Source organism: Rhodamnia argentea, chromosome 1 (assembly GCF_020921035.1).
Source record: "Rhodamnia argentea isolate NSW1041297 chromosome 1, ASM2092103v1, whole genome shotgun sequence".
In the NCBI taxonomy this organism is placed as follows: Eukaryota; Viridiplantae; Streptophyta; class Magnoliopsida; order Myrtales; family Myrtaceae; genus Rhodamnia; species Rhodamnia argentea.
The window spans coordinates 30,327,659-30,352,762 of NC_063150.1; the positions used below are offsets into that span (position 1 = coordinate 30,327,659).

Sequence of the window (25,104 nt, forward strand, 5' to 3'; positions counted from 1 at the left end):
TTGTGTAGTTGTGATTTGTTTAGCAGTGAATCATAAAAATTCTTACAATCTTTTTTGTACATTTTCAAGTTCATTTACATTGATATGTCGTCCATACCAAGCAATAAATATGATAAGATAATATCCGGCTTTATTATTGCTATTCATCAAACAACAAAATCCATGAATTTCATATTATATCCATCCAATTCTATCATGATTAGAATTCTAGACGACCAAATGCAGCCTTATTGGTTTTGAATTCAAGCTCGACCGATTGGAACTTGGGATAACCGAATTCCAAACTTCTAATATACATATATTTTTTCAGTTTCCACTGTTTCATAAGGAAGCAATGAGCAAGGAGTAGAAAGTGTTAAAAAAAAAAATAGCAGAGATGCTTTGTATGTCTTTACACTAGGAGGTTTAAGAAGCAATGAGCCCAAATAGATGGAGAAAAGATCCTACCAATGTCCAAGCGTTACAAAGCCAATGATATCATGGTCCTAACCAAATGGTGTCAACTTGGAAGCATAACTCTCCTTTGGGCTTCTTTGAATGTGTGATGCATATGTTCAAACAGGAAGCCTGATGCTGAATCTACGCTCTTGGACCTGAGTTGTGGCCCAAAACACTCGTTGACCTGTTGAGTCAACCATTCCAATTTTCCCTTTTTCTATTTTGGCCATAGTGAAAGTACTTGGAATTAAACTCCTCTAATTCCTTCTCAAGTGTAAAATTAGGGATTAAACAATCTCGGCGTGCTCCATGGCATCATCGGAAGGATGTAATTAGATGCATCACATAGTAAAAGAAAGCGGGATGTGTAGTCCTCTAAACTCATTCTAGCTATTATATGAACTGGTCAATCATCAAGATACATCTTCTAAAAATTGAGTTTTCATTGACCATAAAGTTCGATCAGTAAGTTCGTTGAACCATAAACAATCGAATTTAGATCAAATTTCGCCGACTCAGCTGACCTAACTCATCCGATTCGATACAAAAAGGGTCTTCCACATTGGGACGGAGAGGTTTTTCTCGATCCAGTGCACTCACAATTTGATTCGATCTAACAGGGTCCCATAAAAAAAGCAACGTCTGATGGCAAGGAAAAGAACTATACATGTCACTCTATGCTTTTTTTGATGTAATTTCTTTTCCTCGAGTCTGATCAAGGACTAGAAGCAGAAGCAGATGTGTCGACATAATAATGAAGCACCTCTTACATCATGCTCCTAGTCTCAAGCAACCAACTGTAAACTGGAAAGAGCCTTCTTAATAGAGCCAGTCAACATCTGTAAACGTGTTTCATGCCTTAAAAATTGCAACTTGATATATACACGGCATAGATTTTGTTCTCTCTCTCTCTCTCTCTCTAACACATGCAAAGATTCCATCTTTAGCGAAGAAAAATGCGGCACTGCCACTAACATTCAGAGATCACCTACTCAAGATAGTAAACAAATAAAGAATCATGCTACCTCAGAGTGATCTGCCAAAGTGTTGACTTCTATGTAAACTACAATCCAGAAATGCTCGACCCACATGTCTGAAACCCGAGACAAACAACCCTTGCCATGGCGCTACTACCTGCAATCAAATGAGTTAAGGAACTTCAGCAAGCTTCGCTCAACAACCGGATGCATGTAGACTTAACTTAGACGCTCACATTGTAATGTGCCGCAATAAAGTTCATCCATACAGAACTTCTACAGCATGCATTTTATGCCAGTAGCTCAAGAACACAGCAGAAGAGATGGCGGCTGAAGCAAGCCTAGAATGAACTAAACTGAACAGTTCCGGTCCACACTGTTAACAGCTCAACTGGTCCAGAATGCTCCAATATAGCACCGGATCATATAAAATACCTACCGTTTTCTCATTTTGAGAGAATATGCATGACTGGCTGCTCAAATTTTTACTGCAATTTTAGATAATCTATTCTTGTGAATCTCTGCATAATTCTTGTAGATATGAATTGATCTGATGAGAATTTGAGTATAAGCTACATTTAAGCCTATTGGATTCTCTCAATAAGGAAAAATAAAATGGTTAGTAAAGCATAGTGACTGCATTTGTCGACATCATGCGAGAAGAATCGACACTGTCATGAGAGGAAAGTAGAAGAGCCGCCTATTAATGAATTCATCACCTCCTATGCCTCATCATACTGCTTCGCCTGCTCGCTGCAATACTCGTCGAACTTCATCGGCCACCTGTTGCAGGACTACCGGTTTCCATAGCACGCCGTTCATTCCCATCTGAAGGCACCTTTCCCAGATACGTTCCTCAGCGCTTGCCGTCAGTGCGATGATTAATGGCCAGTGACGGCTGCGACACTTCCTTATTCTCATTGCAACCTCGAAACCATCCATATCGGGCATGTGAAGATCCAGAAAAACCACTCGTAGAGAATTATCTGTATGGCTCAGGGCACTAAGGCATTCTAGACCCGTCGAAGCGGAAGTCACTTGACAACCGAGCCTTTCAAGAAGCTTTTTGGTCACAGTCCTGTTAATATCATCATCATCTGCAATTAGAACCCGGAGGCCTCTAAAAAGAGAATCCAGGCTTTGTTGCTCCATGGGATTTCCAGGAGGCAACATGGCTTTTCCCCGAGAATTTTGCCTTAGGAACCTGAGAACAAGTGTCATCCTCTGTGGAAGACCTCGAGAACTTGAAGCAATCCAGATATTACCTTGCATCATCTGCACATGGTTTTCACAGATATTTGACTTGTAAATAGACACTTCAAATGGTTGCACAGACAAGGTCCTACCCCAAGATATTGCTACAGAATCATCAGTTTCAAAGTACAAAAGTGCAAAGATAAGATCAAATGGATTGTTAATAAGTATCTCGAACAAAATCTAAAGTCGAATTTCCCTATCTTCGACGGAGTTTGACCAAACGACTTTACTACCATGAGCAGTTTCCTGAGCTAACTGCTCATTAGGAGTCTCTCAAGTTTTTAAAGCTTAAGGTATGTACGGTGAATTATCAAGCAGAACCCAAATAATAACTTTCGTTGCAATGATTACTCAGTCTGACGGTAGCGTTACCTATTGCAACCAAATTAATGACAGACTATAGAAACATCTATATCAACCCACCGTCCATCCTGACAACAGGACAGACATTTTGATTAGCAGACTACCAATCCTTTCTTGTACTATCTGATGACAAACCTACTCTTAAGAGAGAAATATGAGAAGCATTGCAGTCACCTCAGGGTACACCAGCCAAAAGAAACCGCACACCATCTTCCAAATTTGTAAATTTTTCATGAATCCATAAAGCCCCAACCGAGTGGGTTCACTTCACAATGAAAAACCACATGGAAACAGCGAAGATTATGCAGCTAAAAATTGCATCCAAATCTAACGTGACAAGGAAACGCACAGTTGTTCAGCGAAAGCTGAAGTGCAAGCACCAACCTGGACAAGCTTTTTGCAGACATTGAAGCTCAGGGCATCTTTATTGTTGTCGCTGCCACGATTCCGACCAGCTGACTGCATTCCAGGAATTAAGCCACCTGAAGGAGCACTTCCACTCACAATCTCAATTTCAAATTTTATAGTTACAAACTCATTAGACAGGCTTATCACTTGCGGACCCCTAGTCTTGTCATGTTTCCCCTCAGTGTCGTCACAAGAGACCCGAAAAGTAACATTAGCCCCTCCATCATAGATATCCAAAAGATACCCAACCAAATGCAGTATCACTTGAAAAGTCCTCCTTTCATCACCCATAACCTGATCGGGGAGAGAACTTCGGACACTGATCTCAAAACCACAGCCCCTATAAACACAGAGGCACTTGGCAAGGCAAGAGGCTTCCCTGATCATAGCATGTAATTGAAAATGTTTCATCTCAAAAGGGAACTTCCCATCATCTTTAGCAGAGATCTCCATCACGTCATTAATTAATGTAGAGAGGACATTACTAGTTGTCTCCATTGCATCAACAATGAGTTTTTGTTCAGGGTTCATATTTTCTTCGTGAAGAATCGACAGCAGGCCCACAATTGAGTGCATTGGCCTTCTCATCCCATGACTCATCACCTTCTGAAAAGAATTTCTCGCCTGACTAGCCATCATAGCATTTCTCCTAGCTTGTTGCAAAGCGCGGTTTTGTTCTGCCAGTTTCTCTCTCATAAGATGAGATTCTTCAAGAACTGTGGCATGAGAAAGGGCCACGGCCACCTGATCAGCAACTACTTCCACAATCTCCATTTCCTGGTCGCTCCAATCTCTAGGATTTGCTTGTGGAAGAACCAAAACTAGTATTGCATAATGTGTATCAATTGACTGTGGTGTTCCTCCTTTAAAGTTCGATGCCCGAAGCATTGGCATGCGGATTGCTGCCACAGCACCTAGCTCATCGAGCCCACCACTACTAACAACCGCCAGGGCTGAATCTGGCCTCAAAATCCTCACACCCTTGCTCTCTTTTATCTCTATCACATTGGCATTGTTGATCGGGATGGAGCGACTCTTTCCTGAACTTAACTTCAACTCATGGGTCATAATCATTTCTGTCCGATCATCATTTGGCATCCAGACCGCACAATTGTGCAAATCCAAAGTTTTAGAGAGCTCAACCAGAGTTGTGTACAATATTGTATGCTTATCCAGCGACTTCCTAATTTCCTGCGTCAGCATACGGACATGCCAGCTAGCCTCCTTCTGTCTCTTCATCATCTCAACCTCTTGGTCTAATTCCAAAACGTTCTGTCTCAAGAAAGTTTCTCTCACCTTCACTTTGAGCAGCAGAGGTATCAAAGTCAAAAGGGTAATCGCAGTTGCACACGAGACCAGTGCGGTGAGGAACTTTGCAATCGTGAGGGACAGCATCAATTGGAATGAGTGAGGGCCATAGTAGGTCCAACCGTTGAGCAAATGTGTCAAACCACAGAGGACAATAAACGCTATGAACTGAGCGAGCACCCATTTGAATGGCACATACGACAAGCTGACAAAATATAGGAGTTCAAGTGGTATTGAAAAGTATGCCACAGCAATCAAGAAATCACTCACTCTCTGGCACTCTAAGATTCTTTCGACGCTCCAAAAGCCCTCATCGTCGCAGCAGCTGAATCCGTTGCCATCGGCGTAAGCACAGACAGTAAGGGAAGACAGGAGTAAGCCAAGAGCGACCGCTCTTAACATTGCCCCCACCGAGTGAGTGCCTAATCAATTCATCTCACCTCGATGTTTACCTTCCAAACGAGAGGCAATCTCCAATCAAGGAAATCGAAAGACCACTCTTATAGCAAGAGAAACCAATCTGCCAAATCCCAAGACGTATCAATCTGCTTCTGCGAATATGAGGCAGGAGGACTAGTTTTTCGTGCTTGAGATCTAGCAAAAACTGTAAACCAGAGCATCTACGATCCCCAGCCTCTCAACCATAACACCTTATTCCTCTTTCTTCCTGTTCACTAATTCTATAAATCATCCAAAAAGAACATCAAAAACAAGGTAGAGACCCCGTAACAATGCTCAAACCCCACAAGACAACCAGTCAATCTGAAGCAAACTTGTCTTCAATCTGCAAAGGAGAGATACCAGAATCAAAGCCGCACACGAAATGGGTAGCTGAAAAAAGAAGGGCTTTTCTTAAATCTTCACTAGTGAATTGAGACAAGGAGGGAAAAGGGGTACCTAAACAAAACCGAGATCAACCCGTTCGCCTCTTTGTTGATCGTTCCCCCGCCGGAAAAAGATCAAGAGACCCACCAAACCAGTACCCTCAAAATTCTCCCGTCACCAAAAGGCAAACTTTTTTTTCTTTTTTTTTCTCCCCTCAGCAGCAAAAAGAGCCGCAAGTGCTCAAATCCCAGAAATGGAAAAAGGAGGAAATAGACCCGGCAGCGGGGAAAAAGAAAACCAGGTCTCCCTGAAAAAGGAATAATAAAAAACTCCAGCTGAATTTCCTCTTCTTCTTCTTCTTTTCTGTCTCTCTCTCCGCAGAAGAAGAAGAAGGAATCGTTCCAGCTGAATAGCTGCACAAGTAGAGAGAAGGTCCGCTGAAATTCCGAGATACTATAGCTTCTAATTTAAGTAATACAGACCCGAAAAAGACTAGAACAAGAAGAAGAGGGGGGTAAGAAAAGCGAGAGAGGAGAGGGAGAGAGAGGTGCTCGTGTGGGGTTTAAGAAGCGGGACCCACCAAATATTACGTGAAGAGAACCTGGACGCCCTTTTGCCTCTGCAGCCTCGTCAGACTCGGACCATAACAAAAGCATCTCCCAAATAATTTTTTTTATATCTTTAATTCTCGAAGAGGAAAAAAAATCCGTCCATTCGTGATAATCTCGTATTAATTATTTGCCCAAATTGCGCTTTTCCCGTATTAATTAATGTCGGTTAGGACTTTCAGTGTCGCGCCATCGTTTTTTTTTTTTTTTTTTTTTTTTTTGCCATCGTCTTTTGACACCGCTATAGTTTTTACGGTTTTGGGATTTTATAATAAACACACACACACACAAAATGAATTTTCGAGGATTCCCTTGAAACATAAATATATATATATATATATATATATATATATCTCAAAGGGGTTTTTTTTCCAATTTAATTTTTTTAATGAATTATTTACAGAATTATTTTTTAAAAATAAATATTTACAAGTTTGGGCCTTGCTCTGGTAGTTGGGCTGCCGAGCAGCTTTGCTGGGCCCAACCCTAGCTACTCGGCAGCCCAACTACTGAGCAGCTCTGTTGGGCCCAGCCCCAGCTGCTGGGCAGCCCACTTGCTCAGCAGCCCAGTTGCCGAGCGGGGTTGGGCTTCTTTTTTTTTTTTAAATTTCATTTTTTTAAGTATTTTAATTATTTAAAAAAATACGAAATTTACAAAAAAAAAAAAACAATGTGGGCTGGCTGTATTGTAAATTTCGTATTTTTTTTAATTATTGATACTTAGAATATTTATTTTATTTATAATTTTTTTTCTTGTGATTATAACATTATTAGCAATAATTAATGTAAATATTTATTAAGATCTATAATTAATAAATAATGTTGTGATATAATGTAATATAGCCGCAGGAATATGTTGGAAACCGCAGTAATATATAGATGAGAAACCGCAACAAAAGAGTTAAAAACCGCATGGAAAGATTAAAAATCGCAGCAAAAGAGTGGAAACGAGTAAAGAAAGAGCAAAACTTTGGAAAAGTATATCTTATCGCTCGGGCGTCTGTTTGAGACGATTTTTTTTTTATTTCACGTAATTTTTCGAGAGGAATCCATTGGCCCCCCTTTTCCCCAAAAAAACGCCGTTTTCCTTATCAATTTTGTATTTTCTCCCTTCGGTGCTACTTATCGATATCGAACAAACCCTCCTTTCCCTCTTTCCCCAAACAAATTCGGCCGTTGGCGGTGATGAATGATGGATTTTTGCAATTTGGGATCGTCTAGATGAGTTTTTCTATTTTTTATAGTATTTTCGGGATTTATTAATGGCAATTTTTGCTATTCGGGATCGTCTAGATGGGTTTTCGATTAATTATATTATAAAGATATTGAATTAAGAATTGGGTTCCTTAATTTCATATATCTTACCAATTTTATTTTATGAATATTTTTAATTAATTACATAATTACAACATTATTTATTAATTATAAATCTTAATAATTTTTATATTAATTATTACTAATTATGTTATAAAGATAAGCTTCCCAAGAAAAAATATATAAATAATATAAATATAAACATGTTAAAAAAATACAAAATAAACTAAATATTATAAGTATAAATAATTAAAATACTTAAAAAAGAGAAATTAAAAAAAAAAGAAGAAGCCCAATAAATATAAACATGTTAAAAAAATACGAAATAAACTAAATATTATAAGTATAAATAATTAAAATACTTAAAAAAATGAAATTAAAAAAAAAAAGAAGAAGAAGAAGAAGAAGAAGTCCAACCCCGCTCGGCAGGTGGGCTATCGAGCAGGTGGGCTGGTCAGCAACTGGGGCCGGGCCCAACAGAGCTGCTCGGCAACCCAACCGCCGAGCAAGGCCCAAACTTGTAAATATTTATTTTTAAAAAATATTTTTGTAAATATTTTTTTAAATTAAATTGGAAAAAAACCCTCTCAAAGGGGCAGTCACCTGAGGTACAAAGTCTCATCCAAAATTAATTTTCGTCTAACAAAAAAAACAATCTCAAAGAATCGTTATGATGGATGAGCGGTTTTGAATTACAAGTATCGGTCGGAACAAATTTCTCATTTTTTAGAATCTGAAACCTACACTCAAGTTTCGTCTGTATTCTTCATTAAATGATTACAGTGAGCCATTACTTTTAATGATCACTAGTTGCTACTACAATCTACTTATCATTGTTATTATTTAGTCACATGACTAAAAATAAAGTATTGACAACATAAAAGTCTCAAGCATAGATATTGCCCATGGTTCAATTCGGTTTGAATTTTTAAGAAAATCGAACCGAATTGAACCATTAATGTGTAAATTTGAACCGAGCCGAATCTCGCCTAGAGCCGAATATTAATCGAACCAAAAAGTCAATTCAAGACGGCTTTCAGTTTTTCTTTTCTAATTTTTATTTTTATTTGTATTTTTTTCTTTCTTTCCTTTTCTTTTTTTCTTTTTGGTTCAAATCTAGCGGAGTCTTGGGAGCCCGCCGGCCCTCTGCCCTAATAAAGAAAAAAAGAAAAGAAAGAAAAAAAAAAAAAGGACGGTAATTTTGGAGATTCTTTATGTATTTTGGTTAACCGAACCGAATCAAACTGGAAAAAAAGAATGATTATTTCAATTACTTGAACCGAAAATCGAACCTAATTGAAATGTACAAATTTTCAGTTTAGCTTGGTTGAGTTTGCAATTCGATTCAATTTTTCAGTTCGGTTTTAACACACCTACCCATCGACACCCCTAGCTAACTAGGATCGAATGTTGGACCTAGTAATCTCTAGCCCCAAAAACAATTCCTTTACTAGCAAGGTCATATCGCCAACTTAGTACTCTTTGGCTCCACTCCCAATCTCTTTTTCAAGAGGGCCGCATGCCTATCCGCAGTTGAAAAATCATTAGTTGTTGATATTGTATTGCTAGCAGTAGAGGTGAGCAAAAAAATCAAGATCCAACCAAACCAAACCAGACCATATCCAACCAGCTGATTTTGGATGGTAACCGGTAGGTATGGGTCCGATTCTTGGTTTCAATTTTCTGGAACTAGGGAGTATCGGTTCGATTCCCGATTTCAAGTAGGAACCATCCAACAAAGCCAAACATATTTATTATAATATATATGTGTGTATTTTTTTTTTTTAATTGAAAATATCTCCCTCAAAATTTCATTGACTCCCAAGCCTAGGCCCAGCTCATCGGGAACCATGTAGAGATTGATATGGAACTAATGCTAATGGAACTCACAATTATCAAGCAGTTTCATCTTACATAAGACAGATATAGAAGCACTATTCACAAAATGGAATACATGATATTCTAGCAAATCTTTTTTAATTGATGTTGGTGCTCCGGAGATCGGGTTCCATAAATCTAACTAGAAATTGGACAGAACCGGTGGTTCGGTTCTCGGGTGGATCCATGGAACGAGCGGGTAGTTCACGATTCTCATTTTGCAGAACCAATTCTTAGCGGGTGGTTATCGATTTTACGGTGATAACCACCAATTCTGAAATCGATCACCCCTACCTAGTGGCATCGTGTCCTTCTTACGGGAAGAAAAAAAATCCCCTTTTGATCGGCGTACGAACCACTTGTACTAAACTAAAATAAACAAGTTTAAAAAATAAAAGTGGGTATGTAAGAAAGAATATTTCAAATACGACGTATTTGGGGATGTCCCTAAAAGGCTATGATCATCAGGGTAGTGGGTGCCTTTCGAATTGGCAGTATATGGAAAGGATATTTTGAAAAGCAAGGTAGTGGAATCGGAAATTGTTGGAAGAGACCTCAAGAATATATCTTACCAAAACCATATCCTAAGTCATATCATATGGTCTCTCAAATCCAATTATTTAAATTAACCTCTTAGATATATGTATATATTTCTTGATTTTTAGTTATTTAAGTAGGGAAAGAAAAGACCCCACATGCTCTAATTTTAATAATATTGCCCTTATAATATCTTGGACTCCACAAAGCACAGTTGTCATTTTCCTCTATCTGTTGCAGAAACACATATTTTAATACCAAGCTGAAATAAAATATCTGCAGCTTTATATAAATAGAGGTGAGCAAGACGGACCGATCGGATAGGGAACCGCCCGGACCGACGGGCTTGGTCCGGTTCTGGAGGTCACTTGTCCAGTTCCCGATTTCTCAAGGTGAAACCGGTGTTCGGGCGGTCTGATTCCCAATTCCTGAGGAATCGTATGTGGACTTGGAAAAAGGATAGTGTTCTTCCTTGCTCATCATGTTTTTTGGGATGGTTACACAAATGTGCAAACTAGAGGAGGGAGAGAAAGAGATTATCTCCTTTATTGATCAATGTGGAGTTTCATGTTGAATCATGAATGAATTGTAGTGAGAGATTATTTACAGTGTTCAGAGTCATATTAAGCACTGATTCACCTAACAAAACTTCCTTGCCCCTGGATGAGAGGACACTAGTGACAAAAAGTAGGAGGCTATATCATCCTGTAATTCTCGCACCCCGGTTCGGTCGCGTATGCGGCTGAGGGTATTTTCCGGAACACGCCCGATCTACGATGGGTATGGAAGCAAAGCCGCGCTCAAGGGGGTCGCATCCTTACTCGCATCAATGGAGAGTTGCCATCAGCTAACCTGACTATCTTCACCAATCAGTCAGAACGCGGTAACAAGAAGCTGAAGCCCGAGTTCTCGTGGATGAGTGGCGGAGGCTCGATGTCCGCTATATCCATTTGTTCCATCGACTTTGATATGTCGTCAACCGAAAATGGAATGCTGCAGAGAGAGTAATAGTAAAAAATGTTGTGTATCATCTAAAAGACAAATCTATGGGAGATCAAGTGACATAGTGGCAATCGAGTAAGCATTGGTTCGGTTTCAAGTCTAACCTGGAATCATCATCGAGTAGGAATGAACTACTGACTGCATTGTTCGAATCTTCGGTCATCAACACCCTCATATTGGAAATGACCTGAACGAGAGTTGTTCAGGAAATCAAAGTTGCGGATTAGCATTCCTCCCCAATCTAAGTATGCGAAAAGAAAATGACCGAGAAATCTTCTGCGGACGAGAACGACTCTAACCTAGTTCTAGAGCGAGTAATCCATCGAGAGAAACTTACATCCGGAGATACACTGTGAGTGCCATACTTGTCATCCCAGTACATCGTACTGATCCGGTACAGCTGCTGAATACTTAAAACCTGTAACATGGAAAAGGAGTTGGATCACGTAGGAACTAAGCACAAGTACAGAGTAATGGAGCTATTCCCGCTTGCCAAAGTTAGCTTGGTGATTGAAGTCACTCACTGGACACAAATCATGGCTTATTTCATCCAGCGTTTTCTTCGGCTTTTGATGTATGACCTGAATTGCCAAGACCGAACAAAATTGAGTGATTCTGGGCTCATCTTGCTACAGTAGTCAGGGGGAAGTACCAGAAAGTGATGAAACGAACAAAGTAGCCCACTTACCAGAAACCCGATTGCCTGCCGAATATGCTTTAACTCATCCCATGCCGAACCAGCATACTGCATAACTTGGCTTGATTAGAAAGAAACCTGGAGAAGAAGAACTGAGTGATGGTGTCCAAATTGTACCTCGTCCGTTGCCTTGTAACACCAGTGTTCCAGCTCAGCTAAGCCTGCTTTGACGTATTCGCCATTGCTAAATGAACAGCATTCTCTCCGTAATAAAAGACTGGGAAAAGAAGAGCCGAGACTTAGGTTCATAGTTTGGAAACAATTGAAAAACGCTAAGTTCTATGTACGGTACCTGTTGAATAGCTGGACGTTGATGAATGAAAAGATTTGTATGAATACTTTACGAACCAAAAAGGGCGGCACCTGGAACATAACAAAGACATACTTACTCAGAAAATGTCACGACCACCGAAGTGCGCAGATAAATGAAGAATAAGTATCACACAGGAGCAATAAAATGTGAAATTCCAAATAATTGAAGCTCGTCACGCTATATTTAATTAGGAAATAAAGCCGGCACGTAAAAGGCCTAAACCAAGCTCACTGACGTGATTCGATTTCAGGGTGTCTAAGAAGTTCCCAAGGCTCTTCACAATTCCCTGCCAGTGTGCAATTAGAGCTTGCTGAGCTGCCGCATTTGCCACCGAGCGAGCTCCCTTGACTAAGCTTGCTCTCGATGTTCTTGGTGCCTAGTTCATCATTGGCAAACAAAGTCGCGTAAGCTATTCGTGATTGAAGTAATCACAGCAGATGCAAACCTTGTGATCAATTGCCGTACATAATGTGAAGTAGAGGTCACTACCTGAATGCATAAGCCAAGTAGCGGAGATATTTCCTTTTTCAGGTTATCTCGAATCATCCCATATATCTTTTCAACGTACGCTGTCAATTGCTGTTTGAAAAGCAAAGCTGGGTATTTTGCTTCAACTTGCCGTAAAGAATCCATTCCTCCGCCAATGCTGCCATTGATCATGGACAGGTTAACACCTTGTGGTGTTCCACGGAAACTCTGAAAATGAAAAGAAAGAAAGAAAGGCAAACATTAAGAATGGATGAGAAACTAAATTAGTTGAAATTCATCATGCCCATGAATTTATACTTTTCTCACTCATCCAAAAATGAAGAACCTTGATTCAGGCTTAATGAGGAAAATTTACTTGTGTCATTCTTCCAAACAGGGTGGCGGACGATGATCTTCGGCGCTGTGGGGCCATGCCAGCTGCACCACTTGCTTTTAGTGTGCGTTGCAGCAAAAGCAAAAGTGTCGAGGCATTAGACAACCAATAAGCCAAAACATCGTTGTTATCCTGAGTCTGCTCCATTTGATAATATTCAAGTTAGAGAGACATCAAGTATGAAGGATATCAACATGAGGGGAAAATAAATGCTGTAACTTCTTGAGGCGTCTCTGACCTCAATAGCATTGCCTATAGTCTGAATGATCCGATCGAAAACACTTGTACGCTCGACTTCAAAGGATCGCCAGTGTAACAAACATTTATATATGATGCAGGCAGCAATTGGTCGGTTCCCAGAAAAGCCGAGGTGCTGTGCGATACATCTGATGAGCAGCTCTTGATTCTCCTGCTGCTTTTCATTCAATGACTTCTGTGGTTTATCCTCTATTTCTGAAGAATCTCTGTGGTTGATTGAATGACTATGTAGATCCTATTCCATTTAAGACATGTCAAGTGAGAAAAATTCAATAGAGAGGACTTCAGAAGTCTTTATGTATATCTCGGAGAGTTTGTCATACCAGATTTGGCCTCGAGTCTGTTGACAGATGACCACTGTCGGCACCTCTCTGCCAGTTTTGCAACAAGACAACAATATTTTAGGTCATGATGGTATCAGTGAATCCGGAAATATATGGTCCTGAGTTTACCTGAATAATTGATCTGGATCGACCTGAAAGGAACTTATTGGGTGCCATCGACACAGCCTGCTGCCGAAAAACTTGATTCTCTGATTCTAGATTATTGATCTTCTCTTCTAACCTGATTATGTGATTGCAAACTGTCAACTGGACTTATCACTTTTTTTCACAGATATCAAAGTTTCTCAAATACATCAGTAAGAACATTAATGTCCCTTAAAATGGTTCCAAACATCAGCGAGCTGCACGTGTCGCAACAAGTCATAAGTGTTACGACGATGAAACGGAAAGTGTACTTACAAGAAGTCTACACGTGTTTTTGTTTGGTTTTTGGGAGTTAGTTCATTCATAGTAGAGAATAAGTAATCTGAAGGAAGAGTTACCTGGTCAGAGATTCCTGGAGTTGATGAACCTTCTTCTCTGCTTCTTCTAGTTTTTTGCGTCGTTCTTCACTGTTCTCCAGGGCTTCTGTGTACTTTTTATCTGATTCATCTGCTCTTTCTCGCTCTGAATCCAGCATGGCCTGGTTGATCATACAATGGTTATGGTTTAACATATTACTAGATGTCTGTCTAAATCAGCGATGTTATGACTATTTGATGACATTCCTTCGCTCAAATTACTATACCTTCAAGTTCTCTACTTCTGACGTTAGAGCATCGACTTTCTTGGTGTCCTCCACCAAAACTTGGGTTTCTTGAATAACAGGAGGTGCTTCTTCAATGGCTTTTTTTGCTGCTTCTCGTTCCCTGACAAGCTCTGCATTTGTTTCGTCAACCTTGGTCTGCAAGGCTTGCACTGTATTTTGCAACTTTGCTATCTCCTGTGCTTTGGCTTCTTCTAAATCAGTCTGCACAAATAATTTCACTTTGAATGAGAATGTGGTCAAGTACCTAAAACACAGTATCCATGAAAAAGGGAGCCCCACACTAAGAAACGAGATATTACCCTTAAACGTTTTTCCAGTTGCAGGCGCCACGTAAGGTCTTCCACATGTTTTTCAAGCTTATCCTTTGCTTCTTTGAGTGCACCCGTTTCCCTCGCAGCCTGAAACAGACAGAGTCGAAAGTGGTCAGCCCAGTGAAATCAAACAGGAATGCCACGAAACAATTCGTAAGAAAGTCCGCGTAATATATGTCCATTTCCAAACAGTATCAACAATTACGTAGCCATGAAGAAGACATATCAAAGAACAACTTGAAGATATAACCCACACTTCTTCTAGATAGATTCATGTCACCATCTTCATTCCTCTCTTGAGGTAAAAAACTTAGAAACCTACATGACCCCCCTATACTTTTATTTTTCCTGCTAGACCATTTTCCTTAAGAGCTGTCGCATCGATAGTATCATCTACAATATGATGGAAAATCTGCATAGTCTTTTGTGTGGCAAAGCACAGACGATTATGTAGTGCATACCATTTTCAGCTTCCTAAGTTCTTTTTTGGCAATTCTTCCTCTCCACCTACATTGTGCAAATAGACATCCCCTTTGAAGCCTCTTGTAGTAGGAGGCAGCCCTATGACACCGCCATCTCGTCTGCATTTGCAAGAAGTTATAGAACAAAAATTATTAGCATGTACTCCACTTGATATCAAGTGATGCAATCGAACTATTCCTAGAATTTAACCTCAATAGTGATTGCTGCTTTTGTTCGCTTCCTGAATCTGAATTCTTTACGTGCGGCCATCGCCCTTAAACCTACTTGCAAGACAAGCACTGAAGCACGGAGTTTGCTGTAAGTTGTTCTCGCTTGGTGCCTACGTACATGTTTTTGAATTTTCACAGCGTTTGCCTCCCGCCTCATGTGATCGTAAAGCTTGCAAGCCAACCTTCCTGTCATCATGTAAAACAAGATGAGGATTTTTTTCATACGAAGTGTGAGAAAGGCATGACTTTTTTCATTGCCCTCTTATAAAGAGGAAAAAAATGAATGGCTTGCCTCTCCACAAAGATTGAACAACAATTGTAGCCTTTCTAATAGCAATGAATCGCTTGCGAGCCTGGTGGGTCCTTATACGACGCTGGATTGTTTTCGCAGCATTGCTTAGTACCTCCGCTCTCCGTGCATCTAATTCAGCCATCTGACCAGCTCTTAAGAAGACTTTTGTTTTACCTATCTGCACGCATAAATGGTGTATTGACATTAATTTCAAAGAACATAATGCAAATTCCAGCAACAGTTTTTAGCAAAGACTATCGTCCAAACAGCAAACTGCGGTTGCAGCATAGAGAAAACTCAAGTGTTTTGGTTGCCAAAAGTTGAGGGCAAGAAATGATTCGTACTGATCACATAGACTGAATAGCAGTCACCAATGAGAAAGTATAGAAACTATAGGAGATACCTGAAACCCTTTGAGCCCCTTCTTTTCAAGGATCTTCTTGCAAGCTACCTTTTCGTCATAGCTATTTTTGCGAGAACATGTAAAATTCAAACATCACAAAATCCAGATGTTTATTCAAAATAATCAGCAAAAACTAGTAATAATAAACTGTGACCATGCATCTGCAGCTGAACGGCACAGTTCTAGTGGACTTAAACTGTATTTCAGATACTCACTTTCCTTCTACAAACTCCGGAGCAAGAATTCCAAATCGGTTAATGAAGTCGAAGAAGGGGCGCCGAGTTGGGTATCCTGCACAGCTGATTCTTATTGCCTCTAAGACACCCTGCAGAAGACACTCATCACCTCTAGCAGCAAACCAGATATTCATTTAACAAATGAAAATGAGGTATGAAATCATGTCGTACTCACACCACAACGCAATTGTTGCATGATATTGACATTCTCGAATATGGCAGGTTTGAGAAGGTTGTTTGGCTTAACACATCTGATGTAGTGGGGCTCCGTGGAGTTCAATGTTTCCATTAGTTGTTGTAGTTGAAGCTGCATTATTAAGTCATCAAAATTGTAAGGAATGAGGCAATAGGGAAACTGAGAAAGAGAAACACTCGAGCAAGATCACCTTGAACCGAGATCCGATGGAGGAAAACTTGGAAGATTTGCTGGTCTCCTCTGGCAGAGGAGGAAAAAGGCCAGCGACAAAACTACACTGCGACGCACTCAACAAATCTTGATGCTCTGGTACAACATAGTCCTTGTTCTTGTCTAGGAATTGGTCAGATTGGTACAACACCTGAAAAAAAAAATTTGTGAGGTGAGAACGTCATGGATGTGAAAGCAACTTTACTTGCACATATATTTAGAGTCCATCAACATATCATACCTCTCCAGCATAATGTGCGATGGTAAAATCAGTCCGAGACAGTTTTGGTTTGATGAAGCGCTTGTTATTTTTGAATGTCTGATAAAGTTTGTTTGCAAATGTTTCATGTGTTGACTTGGGAAACATACTGCAAATAAACATTCTTAATTATCAACAAAGTCAGAAATAGGGACCAATCTTGTGAATAAGAAATCCGAAAGCTCCAAACAATTCAAAGTTGCACAATGACCAGCTCCCTAACTTTGGCTGACTAGGGCAGAATATTGTCAGATGAAATATTCTATTTGAAACTAGAACCCACAATGGTGATAAATGGACAAAACGGGGGATCATACCAGGCTTCATCAAGCAGGGCGACGATTCCACCTGGTTTCTGCAGCAAGAAAACCATACAAGTTAATGGAACTTCTAGAATCAATTCATGATGATAACTGACAAGAGACAAAGGAAACCTTTTCAATAAGATCCAAGACATCTTGATTATCAACGAATTCTATGTAGCTCCAATCGATCTCTTCTTTTGTGTATTCTTCTTGTTCCATCTTGAAGACGTGCTGAAATTCATCAACAAACATTGTGAGGACAAAATTGATAATGCCAAAGTAAAGTTATAGGGGAAGCATAAGAATCCTTACCTGGTTGAAGTGTTGTTGCAGCTTCTCATTTGTAAAGTTAATACAGAACTGCTCAAAACTGCAAAATGATGCCGAAGTACAAGATTACAAAAAAATAAAATAAAAAGCCTAATAGAAAGATGAATCTACTCTCATTCATTACAGTGATCTTAAGTGGTTTATCCAATGCTTACCTATTAGCTTTGAAACTTTCAAAGCCATAAATATCAAGGACTCCAATCAGTGATTTTGAAGTGGCATCTTGTCCAATCGAGGAGTTTATTTTGTCAACTAACCTGTGCATTGACAGCATAGAGTTGTCAGGCAAACACTATATACACCTTCATAACCTTTTCGATTAGAGTCAGTTTGGCACTTTACCAATCAAACAACCGGGAATAAATTGTCTTTGCTAATCCGTCCCTGCTAACTGTTGCACTTTGAGGATCAAGACTACGCTTTATGACCTCTTCAGGAGTGATCATAACACGCTTGCATAATGCATCTTCCAGTGCCACGGGGTCACACCTTAAATAAAGGGAAGATCATTATTCCCACCAAATTCCTTACATATTATAGGCCCGTGTAGAATAGAAAGGAAAAAATGTAGTATTGTCCATGTACAGTCACGACAGTTCTTACATGAGAAGCTCTGCTGTCATATTGAGATGAAATTTTGCTTGGTCATCTTTGGGGATAGATGAATCAACTTCTTTTCCCTTGGTAAACACAATATTTCCAAGATGGAGAATCGCAGCGACAACTCTAAAAATTGCTTCCTGTGGGGATAATAGTAGGAGTCAGGAGACCGGAGAAATCAACCTGTCGGTGCTGTAAATTATTTACCATCAATGATTATTTGATCGATATACCTGCTCTTTCGCACTTATTCCCACGATGTCCATAGCTCGTCTAGTGGCAAGATAGTCATGTGCATCGTTTACACCAACCAGCTCATAGCATTTGGACTGGTTGAGATAATGAAACGATTTGGGGTTTCCTAGCTTATACTTCTCAATTTCCTGTGGAGATCAATAGTAACAAGAGATATGAGAAGTCCATGAACATAGATGTGGACAAATAGAGCGCAATGGATGCTATAATAATATCAATACCTCCTGAGGAGCTGCACAAAGCAGGTAAAAGCAATGGTAATTGCGCTCCGGATCATTAATTTGGCAAACACGAGACCTCTCTAAAAGGTATGTCCTAATGGCTGCGCCTGATATTCTTCCGTGCTTATCGAACTGTATCTCCACAAACTTCCCGAAACGACTGCACCAGTTTAATTTGTAGAGTATCATGTTAATTTCTCGACAAAGTCAAAATAACTCCACCCCATAACCAATGCTAAAGCGCTAGGATTGAGTAAGAAAACAAAAATCAACAGCTACTTCAGTTTTCATTCTTACCTGGAATTGTTATTTCGAACAGTTTTGGCATTCCCAAATGCTTCAAGAACCGGATTTGACTGCATTTGCACAATTTCCAAGTAAGAAAATAAATGTGGCCCCGTGAATAAGTATTGTTAGACCTATTAAGAGTAACTAGGCAGTTATTCATACTTCTAGAACTTGTTGTTCTACTGTCCGTCCTTCAGTTGCAGCTCGGCCTCCCAAGAAGGCAAGGTATCTCATGAGCATTTTCGTGGTCTCGGTTTTTCCTGCTCCACTTTCTCCACTGACTAGAATAGAATTACTCTTTCCCTCATGTATCATCGCCCTGGTTTCATGTAATTGCACTACTATTAGTAACTGTGTCTTCAACTCCAGAAACATACGATTAAGTCTTCGAACTTTCAAATTAAAGTTACCTGTATGCAACATCAGCCACCGCAAAGACGTGGGGGCTCAGTTCCCCAAGGGGTGCTCCCTTGTATTGGTGCATCATGTGAGAATCATAGATATGAGGAAGTCTTTGGAATGGATTAATGGCGATAAGAATACTTCCGGTGTACGTCTGCCATGAAGGAAGCACAATAAAAATGTTGTCGATGGAAACTCCGTAAAAATTAAGTAACAGCTCTGAAGTATGGAAGTGTTAGGATGTAAAAAAGGAGAGCAAAATTACGTAGATTTCATTCAATTCGTATCTTGTCTTCAGATTCTGCAGAACTCCAGGCTCATGCAGGTATGATAACTTGGTCATGTCATCAACTCCACCTGCCGGAGCTTCCATGTCTTTTGGGTATATTTTTGATAAATTTGCAACCACCTGAAAAAAAAAATGTGTAAGGAACCATTTTCGAACCTGCAAAGGGGTTTCAGTGACAACTTAAGAACCATTATTAGATGCACCCTTTGAGCTTTAACCTTATCATGGTTTTTTAGTGAAGACAACTACATAGCATCAGCTGATCAACTACCAATCTAAATATGTTGAGCAGAGCAAAATCTTTCGATTTATAGGAAGACAGAGCATAACGCCTTCCCTTGAAACTGCTCTATGACCAAAGGACATCCTATGGCATTGGTTATGCAAATGGTTCAAAGTCTTTTTTTAGAAAAGACGTCTGATGTGGCCATGTTGGGAAAAATATAACAACAGGGAACTCAACTCTTCCTCCAAAAATCACGCATAGGACTCGTGGCAATGCAATACATAACAGGGGACTAATAGCAGGTAGACAGTTGTGTTTCTTACCACCTTAGACATTACTATTATGCTTAGTCAAAGTCAGTACATTCGAGTAATTAGTAATGTCGAACCTTCTTCCCATTAGTGGCCTGAATCTCAACTTCCTGCCCATTAATCTTCGATACTTGTCCATCAATCCAAGCTAATTCGGGGTCTTCAACCCAGACATGAGAACCGACAATTATATTCACCGGTGTTCCCTGCAGACACAAACGCAAAAACACAAGACTTTCAGCAGACACCTTATGACATGCGAGAAGATGACTTAACCCATGAAAACACAGAGAAACTCACAATTGTTAATATTATTCTTTTTAACAAATCAAGAATTGGGAAGGATATATGGAGATCATCATGACTTGGACAAAGAAACCAACAACTATTTACATATTTTGGATATAGAGAATCATTAAAAAAAAAGTCTAAACTTTGTGCAACATCATTATAATATAGAATCAAGCAAACATCAAATGGATCGCAAATGTTTGTTTAGTGCTGAAAATAAGAACGAATGTGGCTCTAGTCATTCCAGACAAGTACAGCATTGCTGTCAATAGATAACTTAGATGAAATAATTGATTGGCAGAAATCAAATCAATGAGTCAGAAACATCAAATGCGTTCGCAAATGTTTGCTTAGTACTAAAAATTAGGACGAATGTGGCTCTAGTCATTTCGGACAAGTATGGCATTGCTTTCAATAGCTAATCTAGAGGAATGATTGTTGGAAGAAATTAAATCAATGAGTCCTCTTCGGATTCATCACCGGATATACCATCCTTTTCTTTCGTTTCAACTACTAGAGTCCTCTCCCCCCCCCAACAACAAGAAAGCAAACTTCTTCCAGCAACATCCTTGTCATTCAACTGCATGCCGATCTTCCTACGATGTCTCCGACACAGATGCAGTGGCTTAAATTGTCTTCACTATTCTGTGGTGCTTACTTATCCCATTACATTTGCAGAAACCAAGTCTCATAAATTCCACCTACGATCCAGAGACCCAAAAATATGGGATATGCAAGCCAATATAGCACGGGGACTCAGATGGGCACATACTGAGCACAAACGCCGCAAAATCATGCAATTTAAAAGCAGATCACAAGCAAGACATACCATTTCGAGCTTTAAGATTGAGGTTTCTCAGTGAACAGGTTTTCGGTTCAGAAAGCTCATGACAATCTCAATGAATGCTCCACCAACCCGAAATCTTCAACATCACACATTTCGCCTCTCCAACTGAAAGTTCTTGAACCTAATCATTGCCCAATCGAAATCTTCAAGAGAGAAAATTTCGCCGAAGACATGAAACCTATGCCCACAAACGATCCGGGCTTCCGGGTACTGGGAAGGCTCAATGATGCATGTTCCAGTTGCAATCACTGAAATCGGGTAACCACCCAGAACAGAGAGGGGGGAATAAGGGGGAACAATGATGGGATCAGTGGCAATATTTTCTGGAGAAAGTGAGAGAAAACGGGGGTCTGGGATGGAAGAGAGAGGAGAGAAGGGAGTTCAATGGGGGGTTATTGGGAAGTCTCCATTTTCCTTTTCTCTTTCATGCTTTGTGCAAAAGTGGATGTGGGAGAATGGAGTGGTGTTCACAATGTGACATTCTTCAAGAGGGCCGTTAAGTTAGGTACCTTCCCTCTCGCGCCAATTCCTGGCCGCATAAGAACCAATTTTCTCTCTCCTTCTCTCTCTCTCTCTCTCTCTCTCTCTCTCTCTCTAAATGAAGAAGGGAAGACATGGCCAATCCTACAGTGCACTCTCTCTCTAAATGAAGAATGAAGAAGGGACCCTCCAAATGCAAATGAAAAACCGCATAAAATCAAGGAGTTAAAAAGTGAAATGGTTGACTGCTGAGTCACGTGGGTGGGTGAGAACTGAGAACAGACCGCAAAAATGGAGGGGACAAAATCTGTAACTTAATACAAAGACAAGATCAGCCAATGATGCAAATGGTGTTCTGTTGAGACCAAGACATCATCAACGAACAAAAGTAGTGACATGAGGTTGCACCACCTTGTCCAAAAAAAAATTCATTTCCCAGTTGTATTCTTTTTGTCTGATTGTCAGACATTAATTAGGTCATTCGTTAGAGGAATGAAGAAGAGGTGATGACGTAGAGAGGTCTGAAAGCCGAAGAGGGGGAGATTTTTTCGATATTTGCATCTGCTACAGAAAATGGAATTCCACCTAACAGTGGCCTTCAGGCTGTCCATTTTTATTTGAACGACCTGATTTGAGTAATATCATGCATGTCATGGAAATCCAAATGTTGGGCGATCCGACTCCACTATGCGATCCATCAAAAGCTATGTCTAATTACATTGAATTCATGTAATGAGATGAACCGATGCGTGGCATTGTTTGTGCGTAGGTGACGATTAGCAATGTTCCCCTTGCACTGCTTTATCTATCTGTTTATTGCCAAAATAGACTACTTAATTAGGAATCTTCAAAACTTTTTTTTTTTTTGGGTTGATGGTCCCATATGTCATAATATAATATATGTGATACCAACTAGGGAAGGATCACCAAAAAAATTCCTAAACCTGTTATAATTGTGTCGATTCAATCATAAACTTTGCTTCGTCTTCTTTTTTGTCAATTTAGTCCATTTAGAAAGCGGCAACGATGTTAACTTTTTTCTTTGTCCAAATCTGATTTTTAAAATCAATTTTATTTAAATTAAATTCAAAAGATAATATAAACTACATAAGAAAAAAAAAAAAAAGGCGAAGCGACCCTCGCCGCCGCCGCCCCACCCTAGCCGGGAAGGCCCGGTGGGGGATGGCCGACGGGGTCGCCGACCACGAGACAAGGGCCTATAGGCCCTCACTTGTAGTCGGTGACGGTCATCGGCCCCGGCTGGGGCTTGGCGATGACGAGGCGACGATGGCAAGGGCTGCAATCGCCTACTTCTCCTTTTTCTTTAGTTTACCATATTTTTTAAATTTCATGTAAATAAAATTGTTATTCAAAATCAGATTTAGATTTAAAAAAAATCACGTCTACACCGACTAGCCAAATGGATTGAATTGGCACAAATGCAAAAAGATTTAAGACTGAATTAGCGAAAAAGTTCTAAGTTCTATCCCGAAACCATTATCATCTATAACTAAATTGGCATGATTGCAATAGATTTATGATTTTTTCGGTAATTCTCCCCGCCAACTCTTTCCAAACTTGATCTCTATAACTTGTGCAATTATGACAATTTGGTCCTCAAACTTCTTAGAATTGGCATTTGAGGACTATTAAACATGGAAAGGCAAGTGCTTGAGCCAAAAAAAAAAAGAGTATGTGGAAAAATACCTTTTTTCACCCTCTAATTATGATCAAAAGATTTTATGAAACCACCACTAAGAATGGGAGTTATTGAGTTTAAATTTTGCACACCCTATCTTTGCCTTCCTTATTATATATTTATACACTATGGCTCTGTTTGACCAAAGGACTTTGAGAAAATGCAAATACCTTTGGGTTAAAGGCCTTTTTCAAAATGCAAGTAATGTTTGGTAAAGTGTATTTTAAAAACACATTGAGAAAGCAACTTTGATGTAAATGTTGTCCGGTAAAAAATGAACTTTGAAAAATATTATTTTCTTTTTGAAAAAAAGGCGGCGACGACGGCTGGCCGGCAACGACCGTGACCTCGCGGCGACGACCGACCGGCGAGCGACGACCGACGATGGCGACGGCGGTGGCGGCGACCGACAAGCGGTGGCCGGAACCGGCTATCGGCGGCAACCTGCGACCACCGGGCGATGGCAAGTGGCAACGAGCGAATGTGACAAAATTAAAATAATAAAAAAATTAGTTACATTTCGCAAAAGTCTTTTACCCCAAAGTACCTCTAAAGATACTTTGCACTAAAGGACTTTGGAGAGCATTTGAAATGCAATTGCATCTCCCTAAAATGAGCTAAAAAATGAACCAAACATCATCTACATTTGGCCAATGAACTTTAGAGCTCCAATGCTCATTTTCAATACTGAACCAAATAGGGCCTACATTGAAGAGTGTTAGAATATTTAAATATCAAATCACGCCTTATTTAACTGTTTGAATTTTTAAAAGATGATAATATTTTTCGTAACAAATTCAGAAGAGTTAGGTCGAACGGACATAATTGAGTTCTCCACTCATGTATAGTAATAAAGATTCACATGTTACTCCGCTTTAGGTACTTCACCTCAACTATATAAAATTCTATGAAATTTAAATGATCAGTTTCTCTTTAAATAATTGTCTAATTATTAGACACTAAAGGATATTTTATTGGTCATGTACCAAGTAACGTATGACTTTCTTAATAGCATTTTGTTACCATGATTGGTCGAGGAAACATCTTTATGCAAAGATGGCTCAGTGCACAATAGTTTTCTCCCTTATTCCAATTTCTCATCATGGAAACAATCCATAATTATCAATCATCAGTCAAGCTCGTTGCAATTAGCATTTGATACATAGAGCTAACGTCAACAGAAAAATATGGAGGGCATGCATTTTCGATCGAGAAAATGACACAAATGATCCCTAAATTTTAGTTCAATTTATAATGTGATTCCCGAACTTTTAATTTGTTCAATGTGTTCCATGAACTTTGATCCAATATATAATGTGGTTACTAGGTTTTTTGTACATATTCAACTTAGCCCCCGAACTATAACAAAATGTTCAATAATAACCCTAAACTTGAATTAATAGAAGGACAATATTGAACATTTTTATATAATTCAGGGACTAAGTTGAATATATATATATGAAAAGTGCAGGAATCATATTGGACAAATTAAAAGTTTAGAGTCCACACTACACATTAAGTTAAAATTGAAGGATCACATTGTATATTGAATCAAAGTTTAAGAACTATTTACATCATTATCCCTTGTTGATCTAGATTGAAATCAATTTTCTTATCAACAAGAAGCCCAAAAAGAATACCTATTTTCACTAAAAGGATTTGGGAAAAAATCACCAAAAACTCTAAACTATACCAACCGAGACACATTTACCCTAAAAATTTTTTGTGACTCCAAAAATTCTAAAATTTTACTCATATGACACATTTACACCAAATTTTTTTTATGACACCGAAAACGTTAAACTTATACTCATGTAATATATT

General features: G+C 39.4%; 2 protein-coding genes across 6 annotated transcripts; both read right to left on the reverse strand.

The window, feature by feature from the left end:
• Nucleotides 1–1,240: 1,240 nt before the first annotated feature.
• LOC115744011 (protein EIN4) lies at nucleotides 1,241–6,114 on the reverse strand. Of its 5 annotated transcripts, none has more exons than XM_048272415.1 (4): nucleotides 5,553–6,114; nucleotides 3,420–5,431; nucleotides 2,135–2,690; nucleotides 1,241–1,572 (listed from the first exon to the last, which is right to left on the reverse strand). In XM_048272415.1, exons 2-3 carry the CDS (start codon nucleotides 5,151–5,153, stop codon nucleotides 2,148–2,150), a joined length of 2,277 nt encoding a protein of 758 aa, XP_048128372.1. In that variant the 5' UTR covers nucleotides 5,154–5,431; nucleotides 5,553–6,114; the 3' UTR covers nucleotides 1,241–1,572; nucleotides 2,135–2,147. The 5 variants fall into 5 exon arrangements, with proteins under 5 accessions (XP_048128372.1, XP_048128374.1, XP_048128371.1 ...); XM_048272417.1 differs by having other exon boundaries at nucleotides 2,116–2,690; XM_048272414.1 differs by lacking the exon at nucleotides 1,241–1,572 and having other exon boundaries at nucleotides 1,898–2,690; nucleotides 5,649–6,114.
• Nucleotides 6,115–10,435: 4,321 nt separating this feature from the next.
• On the reverse strand, nucleotides 10,436–21,521 carry LOC115744010 (myosin-11). Its single transcript, XM_030679082.2, has 38 exons — nucleotides 21,084–21,521; nucleotides 20,041–20,169; nucleotides 19,403–19,546; nucleotides 19,146–19,291; nucleotides 18,898–19,054; nucleotides 18,745–18,803; nucleotides 18,448–18,607; nucleotides 18,205–18,354; nucleotides 17,975–18,111; nucleotides 17,714–17,860; nucleotides 17,527–17,628; nucleotides 17,354–17,411; nucleotides 17,171–17,272; nucleotides 17,054–17,091; nucleotides 16,719–16,845; nucleotides 16,458–16,628; nucleotides 16,247–16,378; nucleotides 16,051–16,160; nucleotides 15,836–15,896; nucleotides 15,433–15,610; nucleotides 15,121–15,326; nucleotides 14,910–15,029; nucleotides 14,437–14,535; nucleotides 14,117–14,338; nucleotides 13,872–14,011; nucleotides 13,498–13,609; nucleotides 13,369–13,416; nucleotides 13,026–13,280; nucleotides 12,770–12,925; nucleotides 12,415–12,621; nucleotides 12,161–12,301; nucleotides 11,905–11,975; nucleotides 11,730–11,829; nucleotides 11,604–11,660; nucleotides 11,440–11,496; nucleotides 11,253–11,333; nucleotides 11,020–11,102; nucleotides 10,436–10,906 (listed from the first exon to the last, which is right to left on the reverse strand). The coding sequence occupies exons 1-38, from the start codon at nucleotides 21,084–21,086 to the stop codon at nucleotides 10,783–10,785; spliced, it is 4,590 nt and encodes a 1,529-aa protein (XP_030534942.1). The 5' UTR covers nucleotides 21,087–21,521; the 3' UTR covers nucleotides 10,436–10,782.
• Between the last annotated feature and the right edge of the window lie 3,583 nt (nucleotides 21,522–25,104).

Bases quoted from the DNA above. Each gene is read 5' to 3' on its own strand.
- LOC115744011 (XM_048272415.1), bottom strand. From the start codon at position 5,153: ATGTTAAGAGCGGTCGCTCTTGGCTTACTCCTGTCTTCCCTTACTGTC. The intron at 2,691-3,419 runs GTTGGTGCTTGC...AACCATGTGCAG, and splicing joins TCTGCAAAAAGCTTGTCCAG to ATGATGCAAGGTAATATCTG.
- LOC115744010 (XM_030679082.2), bottom strand. The intron at 15,611-15,835 runs GTATCTCCTATA...TTATGCGTGCAG, and splicing joins AGGGGCTCAAAGGGTTTCAG to ATAGGTAAAACAAAAGTCTT. The intron at 14,339-14,436 runs GTAATATCTCGT...TTATTTGTGCAG, and splicing joins AACTGGAAAAACGTTTAAGG to ACTGATTTAGAAGAAGCCAA.